At 45.4% G+C, this 19,760-nt stretch overlaps 1 protein-coding gene across 2 annotated transcripts in view; it reads right to left on the reverse strand.

Annotated features, from left to right (window-relative positions):
* Positions 1 to 9,453, reverse strand: part of PTPRC (protein tyrosine phosphatase receptor type C) — a 162,087-nt gene extending 152,634 nt beyond the window's left edge. The window contains exon 1 of one of the 2 annotated variants that reach the window (XM_068125242.2): positions 9,193 to 9,453. Coding sequence is in view for 1 of the 2 variants with exons in the window: in XM_078783738.1 (XP_078639864.1) it covers positions 9,193 to 9,265 (73 nt within the window). In the remaining variant the exon portion in view is untranslated. The remainder of the gene's footprint in view (positions 1 to 9,192) is intronic. The other variant, XM_078783738.1, reaches the window with a different exon arrangement.
* Between the last annotated feature and the right edge of the window lie 10,307 nt (positions 9,454 to 19,760).

Raw genomic sequence — 19,760 nt, forward strand, 5'->3', positions numbered from 1 at the left:
AAATGGTTGAGGACATGGTCAATATCGAGTTGTCAATATCTACACCAAATTTCGTCTGAATCTGTTCACACCTTTTGGAGATATCCTGTTCAAAAACAAACAGAAACGTGTGAAAACATAACCTCCTCCATCCACCTTTGGTGGCGGAGGTAACAAATAGGAGTAACACCACGTGATATATATATATATATATATATATATATATATATATATATATATATATATATATATGAATTATTACATATGTATATGTATATGTACTTCCGTTGGACTTGGGGCCGACTCAGAAGATCTTTATTGGTCGAAAGCTTGTCAAACATTAAAGATCGAAGTCCTGAAGCTACGTCCACGTCTGATTTAATCTCCCGATTATTTATTCAATGCAAATGAGACGCCCTGCTCGTACTGTGGAGTTTCTACTATTTCTCACAGTTGTGTGTGTGTGTGTATATATATATATATATATATATATATATACATATATATATATATATATACAGACTTGGCATTTAATATGGAATATATTTTTTGTGGGGGTGAACTTACTTTTCAAGATGTCTTAGAACCAAAAGTTCATTGGAATTATGTTGAAATTATTCTAGATTTTGTTAATGTGGCCTTTAAAAGAAACAAAAACCACATTTGACATTTCGAAACAAATAAATTGATCCTTGAAAGTGATGTCAACTGATATCGAACTCAATTCATGGACATTACTGTGTTAAACTTCTGTACGTTTTCCAGAAGTATCTCTTTATTTTGCACATTAGCCAAATTTTTTTTTAACAAAAACAAAAGCTAAATTATGACTGGGATTACAAACTAAAATTACAGTTCAGTACTTCGTGTAACCCCCACGAGCATTCAGGAAAGCACGTACACGTTGAGGCATGCTGTTCACGAGATTTGCCAAGGTTTGGACAGGAATCGCTTGCCATGCAGTGACAATAGCCTGCTGCAATTCACGCACAGAGGTCGGCTGCTGGTCCAAGTGGTCGATTTGACGCGTTAATTCTGCCCACAAGTTCTCTATCGGATTCATATCCGGGGACATGGCAGGCCACTCCATATGCTCTACACCACGGTCAGCAAGAAAGTGTTGGATCATGCGAGCACGATGAGGCCGTGCATTGTCATCTTGGAAGACAAAGTTTCCTTAAAAGGCTGCACGAGCAAATGGAAGCAATGTTTCTTCCAGAATGGCCCTGTACTTGAACTGGTTCAGGTTTCCATTCAGAACAACCAGGTCAGTTTTGCCCCCTGCATGAAAAGCAGCCCAAACGGTCACCCCACCACCTCCAGCTTGGACTCTTGGCACTATACAATCTTTGTTGTTGGCTTCATTCACTTGTCTGTGCACTCGGACGTGGCCATCTTGACGATAGACCAGAAATCTAGACTCGTCACTGAAGATCACGTGATTCCAGTGTCCTGGCTGCCATTGACGGTGCTCTCTGGCCCACTGCAATCGGCGCTGGCGGTGTTGTCTGTTCAGGCGTGGCTTTGTCAGGGGACGCCTGGCACGGCAGCCTGCTTGAACCAGTCGTTGGTTGACTAGCCTTCTGGATACAGGCACATTTGTCAGTTGCTGCCACTCAGCCCTAAGCCGATTAGCTGACTTGGTACGGCCATTGCGGACTAACCGGTGCAGCTGGCGATCATCCCTCATTGTGGTTGTGCGGGGACGTCCTGGCCTCGGTATTGGAGTAGGGACACCCCTCTGAGCATTTCGTTTCAGGATCTTTGACACCTGACCTTGAGTGATGCCATACTGCCGAGCAATAGCACGCTGTTTCATGCCGTAATTTCGTAAAGCCACCACTCCATGACAAACAACATTGTCGAGTTGACGGACCATCTCCAGAGGAAGCGGCAATAACTTTTGGAGACGTGCAGCAGTTGTTTTCCACTAATACAGAACGCAACAACCCTTGTATACCCGACTGTGAAGCCAATCATCAAATGCACCTGTCCGTACATTTTGCCATGCCACCTGTGATATAATCCTGTTGTTGACTTCTTGCTGCGACAGACAATCAGTGACATGGTTCTTTTAACAAATAAATCACCAAAGTGTAAAAGAAACTCACCAGATTGATATACTGAGTTAAGAAAGTAAGCCCAAGTCAAGGAAAAAAAAAAATTCCATATTAAATGCCAAGTCTGTATATATATATAGTGCCTATAGAAAGTCTACACCCCCTTTCAACATTTTCACCTTTTGTTGCCTTATAACCTGGAATTAAATTGCATTAAATCAGATTTTCCACCTCTATTTACAAATTGTAACCCACAACTTCCACGTGAAAAACAAAACCCACAAATTTCACAAAATTAATTAAAAATACAAAAGTAGAATATCTTAGTTGGATAAGTGTCCCCTGAGTTAATACTTGGCGGAAGCACCTTTGACAGGAATTACAGCTGTGAGTCTGTTCAGGTAGGTCTCTACCAACTTTGCACACCTTGATTGGGCAATATTTGCCCATTCTTCTGTACAAAACTGTTCAAGCTCAGTCAAGTTGCGTGGGGAGCATTGATGGACTGGGCTCTTCATCTTCAAGTCATGAAGTCATCTTCAAGTCAAGTCATTAACATCTTCAAGTCATGCCACAGATTTTCGATTGCATTTAGGTCTGGGCTCCGACTGGGCCACTCAAGGACATTTATCTTTTTGTTCCTTAGCCACTCCAGTGTAGCTTTGGCTATGTGCTTCGGATCGTTGTCATGCTGAAAGGTGAACTTCCGTCCTGATTTCATTCAGCTTTTTTGCAGAGGGCAACAGATTTTCCTCTGATTTTTTCTGTATTTTGCTCCATCCATTTTCCCTTCTATCCTGACAAGCACCCCAGTTCCTGCCGATGAGAAACATCCCCATAACATGATGCTGTCATGACCATGCTTCACAGTTTATCAATGAATCACATTGATAATGTGTTGCAGTTACGTGTTGTGTGTGTTGTCCATGTGTTGCAGTTATGCCAAAGGCTGAACCAGGCCGAGACCAACAACAAACTTTCCAAAGTACATTCAACCTTTTGGCTTGATCTGCTACATAAATACTTTGTTAATGCACCATATGTCAAGGTAAGTTTTTGTTTGTTTTTTCCTTTCCTGAAAAAAGAAACAACAAAAAAAACCTGAGTCACATTTTAAAAAATGTTTGAGAAACATCCCCATTACATGATGCTGCCACCACCATGCTTTACAGTCGGGATGGTTAGTCAGGTTCACTATGTTTTTTCGTTCAAAATCATGGTAGATTAGCAAACCTATACATTTTTGGAAACGTTATTACATGGAAAATCTGAAAATCAATGTTTACATTTGCCAATTCTGACCAATTCGATTCGACCAATTCGACCAATCGACCAATTCCATTTGACCAATTCGACCATTCGACCAATCGTTTCGATCGACCAATTCGATCGATTCGATTTGATTCATCGAATTCGATTCGATCGACCATTCGACCAATTCGATTTGCCAATCAATTTGACCGACCTTTGCTTGTGTGGAACGGACTGTGAAAACGATGCGGACTATATTGTCGGATACGACACACAGGACAGTGATGACGAACTCTAAATGGCATATTCTGTAATCGTGTATGTTTGATGCCATTGACTGCCTGTGTATATTTTGTCATTGACTGCCTGTGTAGATGTGAAGTTATACTGACTGCATGTGTATATATGATTTTGCTGACTGCCTGTGTATGTTTGGTGATATGAATTATTGTGACACATTTTGATGTTATTAACTGCCTGTACAAAATGATAACATGTATTTGATTATGCAACTTATCGCGAATATAAAGACAGTATTTTGCAATTCAAAACCTTTGATTCGTGTCTTACCATTCCCCATAGCACTAATTTGATACTTTCATTGGATTCCTTGTCCCTGAAAATATAGGTTTAGGATATTTTAAAAAGTTTTTATGGTAATTAGAGGCAGAAATAGAACAAAATATGTATTTTACAGTGGCCATTTTGAAAATCCAAAATGGCCGCCATACAGGTATCTCTCCAAATGTAAACATTGATTTTTAGTTTCCTTATGCGATAACCTTTCCAAAAATGTATAGGTTTGCTAATCTACCATGATTTTGAACGAAATATAATTTATTGACATAGTGAACCTGACTAGGTGTTCTTTGGGTGATGTGCTGTGCTGGATTTGTGCCAAACGTAACGTTTTGCATTTAGGCCAAAAGTTGGACCATAATAGCAGTATATGGACCATAATAGCATGGTCAATATGAAATCTTGGTTTCATCAGACCACAAAATTTTGCCACATGGCTTCAGAATCTCCAGAGTGTTTATTGCATACCTCAAATGGGACTCAAGGTGGACTTTTTTGAGTAATGACTTCCTTCTTGCCACCCTACCATACAGGCCAGACTTGTGGAGTGCTTGGGATATTGTAGTCACATGCACAGTGCACACAGTGACCAGTCTTTGCCATAAAGGCCTGGAGCTCTTTCAAAGTTGCCATTGGTCTCTTGGTGGCCTCTCTGATCAGTCTCCTCCTTGCTTGGTCATTCACTTTGGAGCGACGGCCTGATCTAGGCAGGGTATTGGTGGTACCATACACCTTCACTTCTTAATGATTGTCTTCACTGTGCTCCAAGGGATATTTAAAGCCTTTTAAATATTTTTAGACACATCCCCTTGTCTGTGCCTTTCCACAACTCTATCCTGAGGTCTTTTGAAAGGTCCTTGGTGCTCATTGTTGAGTATTTTCTGTGGAATGCACTACCCAATAGAGAAAACTTGCGGGAACAGCCGATTTTATTATAAATAATCACAATCACTACAATGGAGGCCAATTAACTTGGTGTGTGATTTTGCAGATGATTGGTGACATCTGAGCTAATTTACAATTTCTATGATAAGGGGGGTGGACACCACTTATCCAACCAAGATATTCTAGTTTTGTATTTTTAATTAATTTTCTGAAATTTGTAGAATTTCTTTTTCACTTGCAAGTTGTGGGTTACGATGTGTAAATACAGGTGGAAAAGTTTGATCTAATGAATTTTAATTCCAGGCTATAAAGCAGCAAAAGGTGAAAAATTTTGGTCGTTTGGAGAAAGTTTATGACCACAGTATTTTAGGAACCGGCTGGCTGGGCCTTACGTTAAACTGAAGCTCGCAGAAATTTTCAATTTGTTCAGGGTGCTGGTAACAACTCGCCTACTCTTTATTGTCCACCAACTGGGATCTTTATTGTCCACTAACTAATGCTAACAGGTGGGACACATCTTAATAACCATCCAAAGGACAGTTCATTACCTCTACACCGAAGGTGTATGGACGTCATGTTTTTCACCCTTGTGTGTCTGTCGGTGTGTGCCCCTTGTGTGTTTGAGCCTGGTGTTGGCTTAGCGGTTAGGGTGCCGGCTTGGGATCCTAGGTTTGAATCCCGGTCGATAGCTGAATTAACGCCAGGGGGGTTGACTCAGCCTGTCATCCTTCCGAGGTCGGCAAATTGAGCACCAGCTTGCTGGGATGAATGATCAGGGTGTGTACCCAGATTTAGAATAGGTACACCGTATCCCTGCGCATCGTAAGATCGTGACCAAGGGTTGGCATCAGGAAGGGCATCCGGCCATAAAAACATTGCCTCAAACAGGGAACCATGATTGTCATGGGGCCCACAAGGCTAACCCCCGCTCTAGCGAGGAGAAAATGGCCTTAAAACGATCATTCATTCATATTTCATTGTGTCTGTCGGTGAGCAGGATATCTCAAAAAGTTATGGACAAATTCGGACGACACTTGCTCTCAGTGGGATACAAAAGGTAAGCTTTTCAGCCTGGCAGAGTTTTATGTTTTTATCCTTTACCGAGTGCTTTTCTTGTTTTGCCATGCAACTTCCTGTCCACGAATCACCAGGATGGCAGTTCACAGTCGGGTCATAAATTTAACCCAGACGAGACAGCTAAAATGCAAGTCCACGACCTCTGATCCATCCTGTTAACAGAAACTGATCTACTCGATCATTATTAATGTGTATTATTTGGCAGCTTGAACATGGTCTTGTGAGTGAAAAGGTATATAGAGAGGGCTTTCCATGTTTTTCCAAACATTCATACTTTAGGGAAATGCTCAGGTGGAGGGCAGTGCTGGTGTCAGAAGAATGACAAATAAAAATATCCATTACTACAACTTACAGATATCATTACAATAAAAATGATATAATTGTCATCAAGCATCTCTGAGGATAGCCTGGTGTTGGCTTTGCAGTTAGGGTGCCGGCTTGGGATCCTAGGATCCTGGGTTCAAATCCCGGTTGATCACTGAATTAACACCAGGGAGGTTGACTCAGCCTGTCATCCTTCTGAGGTCGGCAAATCGAGTACCAGCTCACTGGTAATTCCCTGTGTCGCAAGAGGCGACTAACAGGGTTGGCAGCAGGAAGGGCATCTGACCATAAAAAACATTGCTTCAAAAAGGGGACCACGGTGCCCAAAAAAGGCCAACCCGTGCTCTGTGGGGAAAAATGGCCTCTAAAAGTGGTTCTTCAAGTATCTCTGAGAATAAGTTGTACGACTGACTCAAACTATTCACCATTATACCTTTAAAAGGCACAGCAACAAAATTAAAATACACTGTGCATACACATGTCCCATCATGCTCCACTATTTCCAACAAGAAACATGAATCTTATAACACTCACTCAAATATTTATAACGAATTATTATGCTTTACGTTTCTACATAGTAGATGAGCAAAACAATAATAAAAATGGCAAAACAAAAAGGAGTTATCAAGCAAGTTGATCAGAGTGATCAAGAAACCTTTCAATAACAACCTGGGAAAAAATGTAATGAAAAAAAAAAAGAATAAAAAAAAAAACAACAACCAATGGGAAAACAATCTAATATTAAGTTCAGGACCACTTTTAAGCCCAGATAACTTTATTCTACCGACAGTGGACACAAATCAAGGATGTGCAAAAAAATAAAAAACACAATTCATAACAATACCAAGAAAATAAAATACATGTAATTCAATTAACCAATTAGGTACCTGTTATTGTTGGAAGCGCATAAGATCCATGTAATTGTTGTTTTTTTGCTCAGAAACATTTAATTCAGAAGCACTACACATTTGAAAACTATTTTTTTCCTGCTGTACGCATTCGCCCGTGGCTGCTAAATATGTTCTATGACATGACATGAGGGTTGATCATCCATTCAAACTATTACTTTGTTTTTAGAAAGAAAAAAATATATACGTATATATATGTGTGTATATATATATATATATATATATATATATATACACACACACACACACACACACACACACACACACACACACACACACACACACACACACACACACACACACACACACACACACACATACCCTTCAAAAAGTATTCACATCCCTCAAGTTTTTTCACATTTTGTTGTGTTACAACCTGAATTTTAAATGGATTAATTTAGATTTTTTTTGGTCATTGATCTCCACCTAATACCCCAAAATGTAAAATATAAAAAAAAAATTGAATTTATTTTTACAAAATAATTAAAGATGAAGAGCTGAAATGTCTTGAGTCAATAAGTATTCAACCCCTTTGCTATGACACTCCAAATTGAACTCAGGTGCATCCAATTTCCTTTGATCATCCTTGGGATGTCTCTACAACTTGATTGGAATGCAACTGTGGCCAATTCAATTGATTAGACATGATTTAGAAAGTAACACACCTTTCTATACAAGGTACCACAGTTGACAGTGCATGTCAGAGGAGCAACTCTACCATGACGTCCAAGGAACTATATGTATAATTGCAAGATAGATTGTGAGGAGGCATAGATTTGGCGAAGGGGATAAAACAATTTCTAGGCTGTTGAAAGTTCCAAAGAGCACAATGAGCTCCATCTTTATGAAATGGAAGGAATATGGAAATATCCAGACTCTTCCTCGAGCTGGCCATCTGACCAAACTGAGCAACCGGGCAGGAAGGACCTTGGACAAGGAGGTGCCCAATAACCTAATGACCACTCTGTCAGAACTAGAGTTCCTTGGCTGAGATGGGAGAACCTACCAGGACAACAGTCTCTGCAGCACTTCACAAATCACGGTTTTATGGGAGAGTGGCCACACGGAAGCCACCCCAGCGAAAAACGCACATGACAGCATGCCTGGAGTTGCAAAAAGGCACGTGAAAGACTCTGAGAGCATGAGGCAAGAGATTCTACAGTCCAAGGAGATGAAAATGGAACTCTTTAGCCTGAATGCAAAGTGCCATGTCTGGCAGAAACCGAGCAAAGCTCATCACCCATCTAACACCATCACTACCGTGAAGTATGGTGGTGGCAGCATCATGCTATGGTGATGCTTTTCAGCAGCAAGGACTGGAAGACATGTACTGATAGAGGGAATAATGAATGGAGCCAAATACAGGCAAATCCTTCAGGAGAACCTGCTTCAGAGTGCAAAAGACCTCAGACTGCAGCAAAGATTTACATTCCAACAGGACAATGACCACAAACATAGAGCCAAAGCAACAATGGAATGGTTTCGGAACAATAACATGAAAGTCCTTGAATGGCCCAGGCAAATCCCAGACTTGAATCCCATTTAGCATCTGTGGAAAGACTTGAAGATTGCTGTTCACCGACGGTCCCCATCCAACTTGACAGAGCTTGTGCAAATCTGCAAGGAAGAATAGGAGAAACTTCCCAAATCCAGATGGGCAAAGCTGATATAGCCATACCCCACAAGCCTCAAAACTGTAATCACCACCAAAGGCACTTCTATGGAGTATAATCAGGGGGTTCAATCAGGGAATCAGGGGGTTAAATACTTATGTAAATTAGATATTTCTGTATTTCATCTTTCATTATTTTGTAAAAATTTCTAAAATCAAAATTCCACTTTGACATTACGGGGTATTATGTGTAGATAAGTGACAAAAAAAACTATCAATTTAATCAATTTTAAATTCAGGCTGTAATATAACAAAATGTGAAAACGTCAAGGGGTGTGAATACTTTCTGAAGGCACTGTATATACATATATACATATAAGCACCCTGTTATTTTGGGGTTTTTTGTATGATAGTTGTGTTTTTTTTTTTTTCCTTTTCTCAAGTTCTTAACAATATACGAGTGCCGTTTCTTTATAATCATGATAGGAATAAAATGCAACACGACACAAAATCATACCTTGTGAGAAAAGCATCAGAGTAAGAAGCATGACTCCTTGCATGGTTCTTGGGAGAACTCTTTCCTCCACCATCTCGAGACGAGAGATTTTCTCCACTTTTTTGGCTTTCCTTATTGTAACACCGAATGAAAGCACCGGAGTAATGAACACGACTCATACAGAGATGTAGCAGTAAGTGTTTTCCAACGATAAAATGAGAAGTGCACAACCCATAATCATAGTTCTGCTTTTCCTTTACGTTCAATATCTCACTTATCTGTATCGCCAGCTTCACTCTGTAAAACCACAGCTTCCACTGCGTTGATTTGTCCAAGATGAAAATAGCATTTCCCATTCACCACATTGAATTTTTATTTTTCTGCATGGTTACAAAGTCCATAATCATTAAAATATATATATATATATCCAACAGAATGAAAGGTTGGTTCTTGTTTAAAAAAATATTGATATGTTCAAATAAAGAAAAGCGTTCTTCACCAAGAAAGTTATTGAAGATAATCCTGTTTCCATTAAGTTATTGAAGAAGGTGCTCTTTCCATGAAGTCACTTTGTGTTAGTACAAAGAAGTCACTGTTGCAAGAAGTGAGGAAATGAAGTGAAAACTTAGTCATCACTGTGAATTTCATTCCATGATATATTCAACAATGATTTGTGAAACCCAAAGCTACTTTTTTATATACTATTAACTAGACTCGATAGAGTAACGGTTAGAGCATCCATTCTGAGTCTGGATCAGGTCCACGGTTCGAACCCTGGCCGAGTCATACCAAAGACTTAAAAAAATGGTACGTGCTGCTTCCTTGCTTGATGCTCGACATTTATAAAGGAGAGAGCACAGGCAAACAACCATAGATTGGCAACCGTTTCCTCTGATTGAAGTACCAAATGACCACCCCTGTGTTGAAATTCCTGGTAAAGAAACTCATTTATACTACGGCTGTAGAACTTGGGCAGGCCCCTTCAAGTGGCCGTGACCACGTGACTTCACCTGTTGAATAGAGTTCATCGCTCAGTCATAGTTGTTATGGTGATTGTTAACTGCCATCTTAAATCTTTGGGTTGCGAGTGGGTGTGGTTGAAATATCTCCACTGGTTGGTAGTTCCAGACTGGAATAACCACTGTTATAAATGTCCTGTTGTGAGCAACTGTATGGGATGTCAGAACCTCAAAACTTTTGGTGTGTGTGCTGCCATGACCAGTTTTGTCCTGCGTAGAAAGATCTGTAGCCGAGATTGCAGTATCACGAGGAGTACAAGATGGCTGTGGAATACAGCCAAACTTTGTATACAACAACAAACAACATGCATTTTAAAGGCCATTTTCCCTACTAGAGCGGGGGTTAGCCTTGCGGTCCCCATGACAATCTTCTCCATTTTGCCCTATTTTCTGCATCTCTCCTTGTTAACCCCCTTGCCCGCATTTCTTCTTCCACCATCTTTAGCCAAGTCTTTCTCGGTCTTCCCCGTCCTCTACTTCCTTCTACATTCATTTCCATCACTCTTCTCAACCAGTCACTTTCATCCTTCCTCAACACATGACCAAACCATCTCAACCTATTCCTCTTCACAGCATCCATCACAGGCTCTATTCCCATCATCTTTTGCAATTCATCATTTGTCTTCCTCTCTCTCAACGATACTCCGCACATCCGTCGAACCATTCGCATTTCCACCCTTTCCAACCTTCGTTGCTGCTCTACGTTCATTACCCATGTCTCACTCCCATAAATCATAACACTTCTCACACATGCAGCAAACACCTTTCCCTTCAGCTTCAACGACAATCCCCTCATCATCAGCACGCCACTCAGTTCCCGAAACTTCTTCCATGCACATCTCACTCTAGCAACTGTTGCCGAGTCTGATCCACCTTCTCCATTCAGCATGTCTCCGAGGTAGCAAAATGTTTTCACACCTTCCAGCTTCACGCCATCTCCAAGATCCAACTCAACATTTCCTCCATCTGGAGCTCCCTCTGTGCACACCTTACATTTGAATGTAGCTGCCACACTGGTTAATGACCCTCTCAGACCACTACATTTTTGATGAACCCACTCAGCGCACATTGTACATTGAATGGAGTTCACTCCGACACCCTTCCTACACACAGCACAGGGCCACTTCCCAGTTCTTTCCACCTCACCACATGCTTTACCACTTGTCATCACCTTCGTCTTTCCGATATTCACCTTCAGACCTTTTGTCTCCATACATTCCTTCCACTTGTTCATCTTTTCCTTCAGTCCATCCATACTTTCCGCAATCAACACCAGATCATCTGCATACAACTCCCACGGTAAACCCTCCTTTATGTTCTGAGCCAGCACCTCCATCACAGCTACAAATAGTAGTGGACTTAGTACCGACCCCTGATGCACTCCCTTCACCTCAAACTCACCACTGTTCCCGTCCTTCGTCCTTACAGCTGTGCGCGCTCTTTTGTACATTGCCATCACTACTCTGATGAACCATTCCTCCACTCCTAACTTCCTCAATGCCCATGTCAATACTTTGCGTGGAACCCTATCGAATGCTTTCTCCAGATCAAGAAACCCAAGAAACAACTTCTTTCTCTTCTCCATGTACTTCTCCTGCAACTGCCTCACAATGAAAAGCGCGTCTGTCGTTCCTCTTCCTGGCATAAATCCAAACTGCATTTCGTCGATCTTCACTTTCTTCCTTATCCTCCTCTCCAACACCCTTTCCAATACCTTCATTCCGTGCTCCAATAACTTTATCGCTCGGTATGAGCAACACTCCAGAGGGTCACCTTTCCCCTTGTATAGAGGGACGAGGGTACTCAGTTCCCAATCCACTGGAATGCGGCCTTCTTTCACCACCAGATTACAGATCTCTGTCATTCTCTTCACACCCCAACTTCCTGCTGCCTTCAACATATCTCCCACAACTCCCGTCAGCCCTCCCGCTTTTCTGCCCTTCATTGCTTTTATCGCTTCCTCAACTTCCTTCTCAGTTATCTTCTCTGCCGGTCCTAAAACTGGGTTACTCTCTATGTTGCCATCCCATTCATTCTCTGTATTCAACAGCATTTCCATATATCTTTTCCATCTTCCTTTAATTCCATCTGGGCCGACAACGATTTGTCCCACTTCATCCTTCAAGCAACTCACCCCCATCACATCACACCTCTCTTTCGCTATCTGTTTTGCAATCCTGAATACTGCTTTCTGACCCTCTTCCGAATCCAAGCGTTCTCCGAACATTTTCCTACATGCCTCCTGCGCCTTTGCTACCTCTTTCTTTGCAGCCTTCCTGGCTGCCTTATAACTTTCATGCTCTGCTGTTTCTGCTCCCGTACCCTTCGCCTTCTGCCACGCCTTGAACTTCTTCCTCTTCTCGTCAATCCTCTTTCCAACTTCATCATCCCACCACCATGTTTCCAAGTGCCTCGGTGGTCCTTTTGTCCATCCACATACCTCACCAACGGCTCCCAACAGACTAGCTTTCATTGACATCCAACCACTTACAAGCTCAACCACATCATCCTCGACCCTACTCAGCCTCTCTTTTAATGCCTCCCTTACTGTCACCTCTTTCAACCTCCACACCTTCATTCTCGGTTGGTACTTCACCCGCCGAGCTCTCCTTGCACCTTTCACCCTTGTCGCAGACAACCAAGTGGTGCTGTGAAACAGCCTCCTCCCCCGGGATCACCTTTGTGTCCCGAAGGTGCCCCCTATCTCGCCTATGCACCATTAGGTAGTCAACGGTTGTCGCCGACCCACCTGACGTGTATGTAGCAAGCTTATTATCCTCTTTCTGGAACTGAGTATTACAAATCAACAAATCAGCTCCATCAGCAAACTCCAAAATCCTTTCACCTTCTCCATTTCTCATACCATATCCGTAACCCCCATGAACTCCGTCAAAACCATCCATACTCCTTCCCACATGTCCATTTAGGTCTCCTCCTACCACAACAACTTCCTCATCTTTCACGTTTTCCATCAGCTTCTCTATCGCACACCAGAACTTGTCCTTCTCTTCATCGCTTCGACCAACCTGCGGAGCATATCAGCCAAACTTTGTATGCAGAACTTAAAAAAGAGAAGGAAGATGTTGACATGAGCAGAGTAAAAAAAGGAAAGATCTCGCCCTCCACATCTGTTATTGGCATTGAGGTTGGAGAACAGACCGGAAAAATAGTCTACCAGAGCACAAGTACCAAACTTTTGATTAACCTGCATTAATCCCTTCCCTCATATCACATCAAACAATATTGCCCACCTATTTGTCTTCCCATCCTCGATCCCTTGGTATTTCAAGACTGCAACCCATTGCTCCAAATACAGCGTTACATTTATGGGGGGATTAGAGATTACCTTAGAAGAGATAGAACTGTATGGAGTAGCATGGTCCGTGTCCAAGTAGGAAGCCAATCTTGATGTAAGGAAGTAGAGATCTGTCAGCTTAAGGATTGTCTGTTTGATTGTGTACCATACAATAGATGGTGCTTATAATAGATAGCAACGGATTAGGTTAAGGAATCATGTGTAAAACCTCTTGTAACCATCCTCCAGGTGCACTGGGTCACATCTCTGTAGAGCAGAGAAGAACGAGGTAGAAAGTAATGGGACTCTGCCAGGCAATGAGAAAGTGGGAGGTGGGGGGGAGCGGAGCTATGATCATCTCCTGGAGGGGGTGGAGCCCAATGCCTTGAGGGTCAGAGAGTTATCAAGGAAGGAGCTGAAAATGATGCAAGAGGATTGCGCGAGTTCTGAGGAGAAGGGAAGTAGCTTGGATCGAGTGGGTTTAGTGTGCGGAGGAGTTCGCTGTTTTGTGAGGAAAATTGATGGAGATCTAATGAGATTGGAGCGTGTTAAGAAGGTGGAGAGCTTTAAGGAGGTCATCCTGCCTACCTGTGTGGGCCCTGGTGCTGTTCTCATCTTCCCCCCTTGCCTCTTCATCGTCCTGGTCATCTCATCACCTCTTCATCGTCCTGCTGTCACCTCATCATCCTGCCCATCCCCTCATCACCTGCTCCGTGCTCATGCTCCCCTTCCCTTGCTGCCACCAGAGATAGATAAGTCACCCGGCTTTGTCCCTCTTCCCCGTCTGTGACTGTGACCGGAGTGAGGCACCTTCGTTTTGATAGGATATATTTTACCTCATTGTATATAGTTATTTGTTGTTACTTGAATTCCTCATTTTCCCCTCCCCCAATCCTATTGTCAAATTCCCCTGTTGAGTCAATCTTCCCTGGTTATTATTTGTTCGGGAATAAATCCGTTTGGTTTTATAAAAGCTTTAAGGTTCCTGCGATTCCCAGTTCGTGTGCGAGCATAATATCACCATTAATTGAACGGAGCCTCAGAGAGAATTAAAGCCTGTTTCAGTTAATCTTTTCAGAGGTGGTGTTAACCGGCCCGTGAACATGACAATATTCTCTCATTCACATCGATGACCTATGGGCTGGTAGGATAGCCAAGATGTATGCACACTCACATCCGAGCAGTCAACTCTGGGTTTGAATCTCGACCCAGCTATAAACTGTCCCTGGTGTTTCACATGCAGGGTGAGGCATCAATATGTGCGTCGTCCATCAGATGGTTGTTAAAATGGGTGGCCCATCTGTCGTGATTAGTAGGTGGATGCTAAACATCCCACGTTGTCCTTTTTGAAGAGTAGGCAAGCTATTGCCAGCACTTTGGGAAAATACCAAATTCCTGATGTAAATTACAGATGGCACTGCCATCAGTCACATTGCCATGCCCTTGCAAGAAGTGATGTGCACCCACAGCCACATCCTGCACATGAATGAAGGAATCCGTGAACCTCTCTACTCACGAATCCCTAGCTGTCACTCTTGTTTCCCCAAGATATACCCCTTATATTTTCTCAGCCCCTTCTTTACCTATCCGTTGCCGAACTACTACAGCTGAAGAGTGTCTGTGCTTTTTCAATCCATTCCCCTCAGATTACTGTTGTTTTGAGTCTTTCACCCTCTTTAGACAGGTCCACCACCAGCCTTAACACTTGCTCAATAAATAAAAGAAGTAGAACCAAGCACAGAGAGGTACTGGGCATCCAACCCATAAACACCTCACTATAGTTTTCCAGATTGTTACAGTTCCCAACGAGAACGCCACTCAGTAGAGCGCATACTCCCGCCGTGGGTGGCCGCTGCTTAGCCCTATCTTCCAATGGTAGAAAATCCTTCAAAAAATTCCTGGATCTGGAATAATATCCTGAGCTTCACTAAAAACTAATCAATTCTTCCTTATCACAAGGGCAAACATCCCACCAACTTTCATCCAAATCCGTTCAGAACTTTTCCAGATATCTTGTTGACAAACACACGAACACACACACACACACACACACGAATGCATTACTGCCTGGCGGGAGTAAACATACGTACACACACACACATGGACGGACACGATCGAATGCATTACTCCCTAGCGGGAGTAATTATTTGTTTCCTAGATGCCATAGGGGGATGGTGGGTGTGTGAGGGCTAGGGTTGCCTCTTCATCGAGTAACAAAATATTGCACGTAACAATATCCCTTGGGGAGTGGGGATTTTTTTTTATGGTAATCACCCCAAACAAGGCATAAGCCACTCTATGTAAGGGGTAATGGAAGGTTCGAAAAAGATGAGGACAAAGCAAAACAATATAAAACAAATAAATGAATAATAATGACAAGAAAACATCCAAAACCCACCAGGGAATAGCAGAAGTCAGGTAAAATGTGATTAAACCTCAAAGATGTAGCAAGTAGAAGTTGACATTCCTCTTGAAGCTGAGTAGATCATAGGATAATGGGAAGCACATTGCAGGTAGTGAATTCCAGAGGGAGACAGCACGAGGGATAAAACTATCTGCATAGCCTTTCATTCTGCATCTTGGGTCAGCTATAGCGTATGGGTGTGCAGAGATGGCAAACCGAGTCCGGCGTCCAAACACTCGCACGGGAGGTACCAAGTTAGAAAGTCCAACAGAACATTTTCCATAAAAATATCTGCAGAACAAACCAAGAGTGGCAACTGACCTACGGTGGGAGAGCAATTGAAGAGTTGAACCCATCTCTGAACCAACCAGGTTGACTATGTCTTTCTGGAGCCTATCAAGTGAAGATAAGTGGCAGGCTTGTACTCCAGCCCAAATGTGGCAACAGTACTCCATAAGGAGACGTATAGTTGTCTTATACAGGTACAAAATAGCCTCACGAGGTAAATACCTCTGCACTCAATAAAGACAACCAACTCATTTGGAAGCACTTTTAGCAATACCAGAAATGTACTTATCCCAACGGAGGTTACAGGAGTTGTCCAGACCAAGAAGCCAAAGCTCAGATGATTCTGTTAAGGTTGAAGACCCCATGTGCACAGAAGGGAAAGACCTGCTTCCTAGAGCGGAGATATCGCCAACAATTTAGTTTGCTTTGCATTGAAGGTTACTAGCCAGTCATGCCCCAACTTCAATACATTCTCGAAATCATTGTCAGGAGAAACACCAACCTCATGACGAGTGGCGTTGAGTGAATCAGCATATGTACCGTAAAGTGACGAGTCATCAGCATACATGGCTAATTGAGGCATTATCAGGGAGATTATTGATATAAACAAGCAACAGAGTGCGACCAACGACAGCCCTGTGGGACACCACAATCGATGGAACAATTAGGAGAAGATTGACCTTCAAGTCCCACGTCTTCATCTTGTGATTTGTAAGGAAAGCCAAAAATAATGAATGAATGCATCACTCCAGATACACAATATGACTGAAGCCTGTGGAGCCTGTAGATGCCTCAGCATAATCACGAGCAAAGATCTCAATACGGGTGTCTTGAACTTTTTTCTCCTCACAATACAGCGCTTGCACACCGTAAGCGTAAGGACGTTTCGAACTCCTATTGACACCGTATAAACTATTACGGTGCAAACAAAATACAAATAGTTAGAACAACGTCACATTATCTGATATATTGAAGGAGCCGGGGCTCCCACGTCGATCGGAAGAATGGACGCGACAAAAAGCTAGAATTCATCTGAGTTGCTTTAATGAAATCAAACACTCAGGCACTCTGAAAAACCGTTTATCAGTCAGCAATATATATCTATTCCGCCAGGGGGTTTGCCCAGGCCCGGCGCCAGGGGGCGTGGCCCAGCGTCCTGGCTGCGGCCTGGCAAGTTGAGCGCGGGCCTGGGCGTCCTGGACGAGCCCGGCATGGTGATCGCTCCGCGTCCTTGATAGGTGCAAGGCGATTGTGAAAACTCAGCGGCAGCCGCTACACACGTCCCCCCAGAATCGACTTGCACCGGCAGGGTCAATTTGAGGGGGGTCCTGATGACCCGGCCGAAGCGACCCCTGGCGGGTCGTGGGAGGGGGTCCGGTGAGGTGGTGGGCGGTCGAGTGGGGGGCACCGTGGACGGGGGACGGCCTCGCCGCGGCGGAAGGGCCACCCGTGGTGGGTGGTCGACGTCCACGTGCGCCGGCTTGAGGCGGTCCACAGCAATCCGGTCCGACCTGCCGCCGATGTCGATGACGAACGACTTGTCGTCCCGTCGCAGCACCCGGAAGGGCCCGTCGTACGGCGGCTGGAGTGGCCACCGATGTGCGTCGTGACGCACAAAAACATACTCCGCTGTGCGGAGTGCTGGGGGGACGTAGGACTGGGGGTCACCGTGGTGGGATGTTGGCACGGGGGCAAACCGTCGGGCGGCCTCCTGGAGGTCCGAGCGCTGGTGAGCTGCGGACCAGGGACTGGTAGCGTCGGGCACAAATTCGCCCGGGACGCGTAGCACCTGGCCATAGACAAGCTCGGCGGTGGATGCCTGGAGGTCCTCCTTGGGGGCCGTGCGAAGGCCCAAAAGGACCCACGGCAGCCGGTTGGCCCACCCGACGTCTTAAAGGCCGGCCATGAGCGCGGCCTTCATGGAGCGGTGGAATCGCTCGCACAACCCGTTTGCTTGGGGGTGGTAGGCCGTAGTACGGTGGAGCTTGATCCCCAGGTTGCGGGCGACCGCGCCCCACAGCTCGGAGGTGAACTGTGGACCGCGGTCTGACGAGATGTCCGCCGGTGCGCCGAAGCGGGCGACCCAGGTGGCGATGAAAGCCTGCGCCACGTCGGCGGTGGTGGTGGAGACGAGGGGAACGGCCTCCGGCCACCTGGTGGTCCTGTCCACCATGGTGAGCAGGTGTGTGAACCCCCGTGACGGGGGGAGGGGGCCCACCAGATCCACGTTGACGTGGTCGAAACGTCGTTCGGGCACGGTGAAAGGTGCCAGCGGGGCCTGGGTGTGTCGGTGGACCTTGGCCCGTTGGCAGGCCGTGCAGGCGCTGGTCCAATCGCGGACGTCCCGACGAAGGCCGTGCCAGACGAAACGCGCCGACACCAGCTTCTGGGAAGCTTTCCGGCCCGGGTGGGAAAGGCCGTGGAGGGAGGCGAAGATGCGGCGTTGCCAGGCGACGGGCACGATGGGGCGAGGCTGGCCTTGGGAGACGTCGCAGAGCAGGACAGTGTCCGCGCAGGGGATGTCGGCCAGGCGGAGGCCCGTGTCCGCCGCCCGGAGGGCTTGCACCGTGGTGTCGGTGGTTTGGTCCGCCGCCATAAGCGCAAAATCCACGCCCAGGTGGACCGCGTTCGCGCTGGCCCGGGAAAGACAGTCGGCCACGGCGTTGTTTTTGCCGGCGACGTGCCGGATGTCCGTGGTAAACTCCGACACGGCGGAGAGGTGGCGCTGTTGGCGGGCCGACCATGGCTCCGTGACCTTGGCCATGGCGTAAACCAACGGCTTGTGGTCGACGAACGCCGTGAAAGGTTGGCCCTCCAGGAGGTGGCGGAAATGGCGGACGGCCAGGTGTAGACCGAGGAGCTCCCGGTCAAACGTGCTGTATTTGAGCTCGTTCGGCCGGAGCTGCCGGCTGAAAAAAGCGAGTGGCTGCCAAACCCCGTTCACCCATTGCTCATGTACGGCGCCCACCGCGTAGTCGGAGGCATCCGTGGTGAGGGCGATGGGAGCGTTGAGCACCGGGTGAGCGAGCAGTGTTGCGTCGGCGAGGGCCCGCTTTGAGCCTTGGAAGGCCGCATCCATTGCTGCGGACCAGGCGATGTCGTGCTTGGCCGGCATGCCCCGGAGGGCTTCGTAGAGGGGCCGCATGAGCTGAGCAGCGCGGGGCACGAAGCGGTGATAAAAATTCACCATTCCCAGGAATTCCTGCAGGGCCTTTATGGTGCGGGGACGCGGGAACGTGGTGATGGCCTCGACCTTGGTTGGCAGCGGCACGGCCCCGTTCTTGGTGATGTGATGGCCCAAAAAATCAACGGCCGTCGTGCCGAAGTGGCATTTGGCCGGGTTGACGATGAGGCCGTGCTCGCTGAGGCGCTCGAACAGTGTCCGGAGGTGGAGGAGGTGCTCGGCCCGGGACGTGCTGGCGACGAGGATGTCGTCCAGGTAAACGAAAAGGAACGGCAGGTCACGCAGCACGCCGTCCATCAAGCGCTGGAACGCCTGAGCCGCGTTCTTGAGACCAAACGGCATCCGCAAGAATTCGAATAAGCCGAACGGCGTGATGACTGCCGTTTTAGGGACGTCGGC

Source organism: Myxine glutinosa, chromosome 8, assembly GCF_964187855.1.
Source record: "Myxine glutinosa chromosome 8, kmMyxGlut1.1, whole genome shotgun sequence".
NCBI classification, from domain to species: Eukaryota; Metazoa; Chordata; class Myxini; order Myxiniformes; family Myxinidae; genus Myxine; species Myxine glutinosa.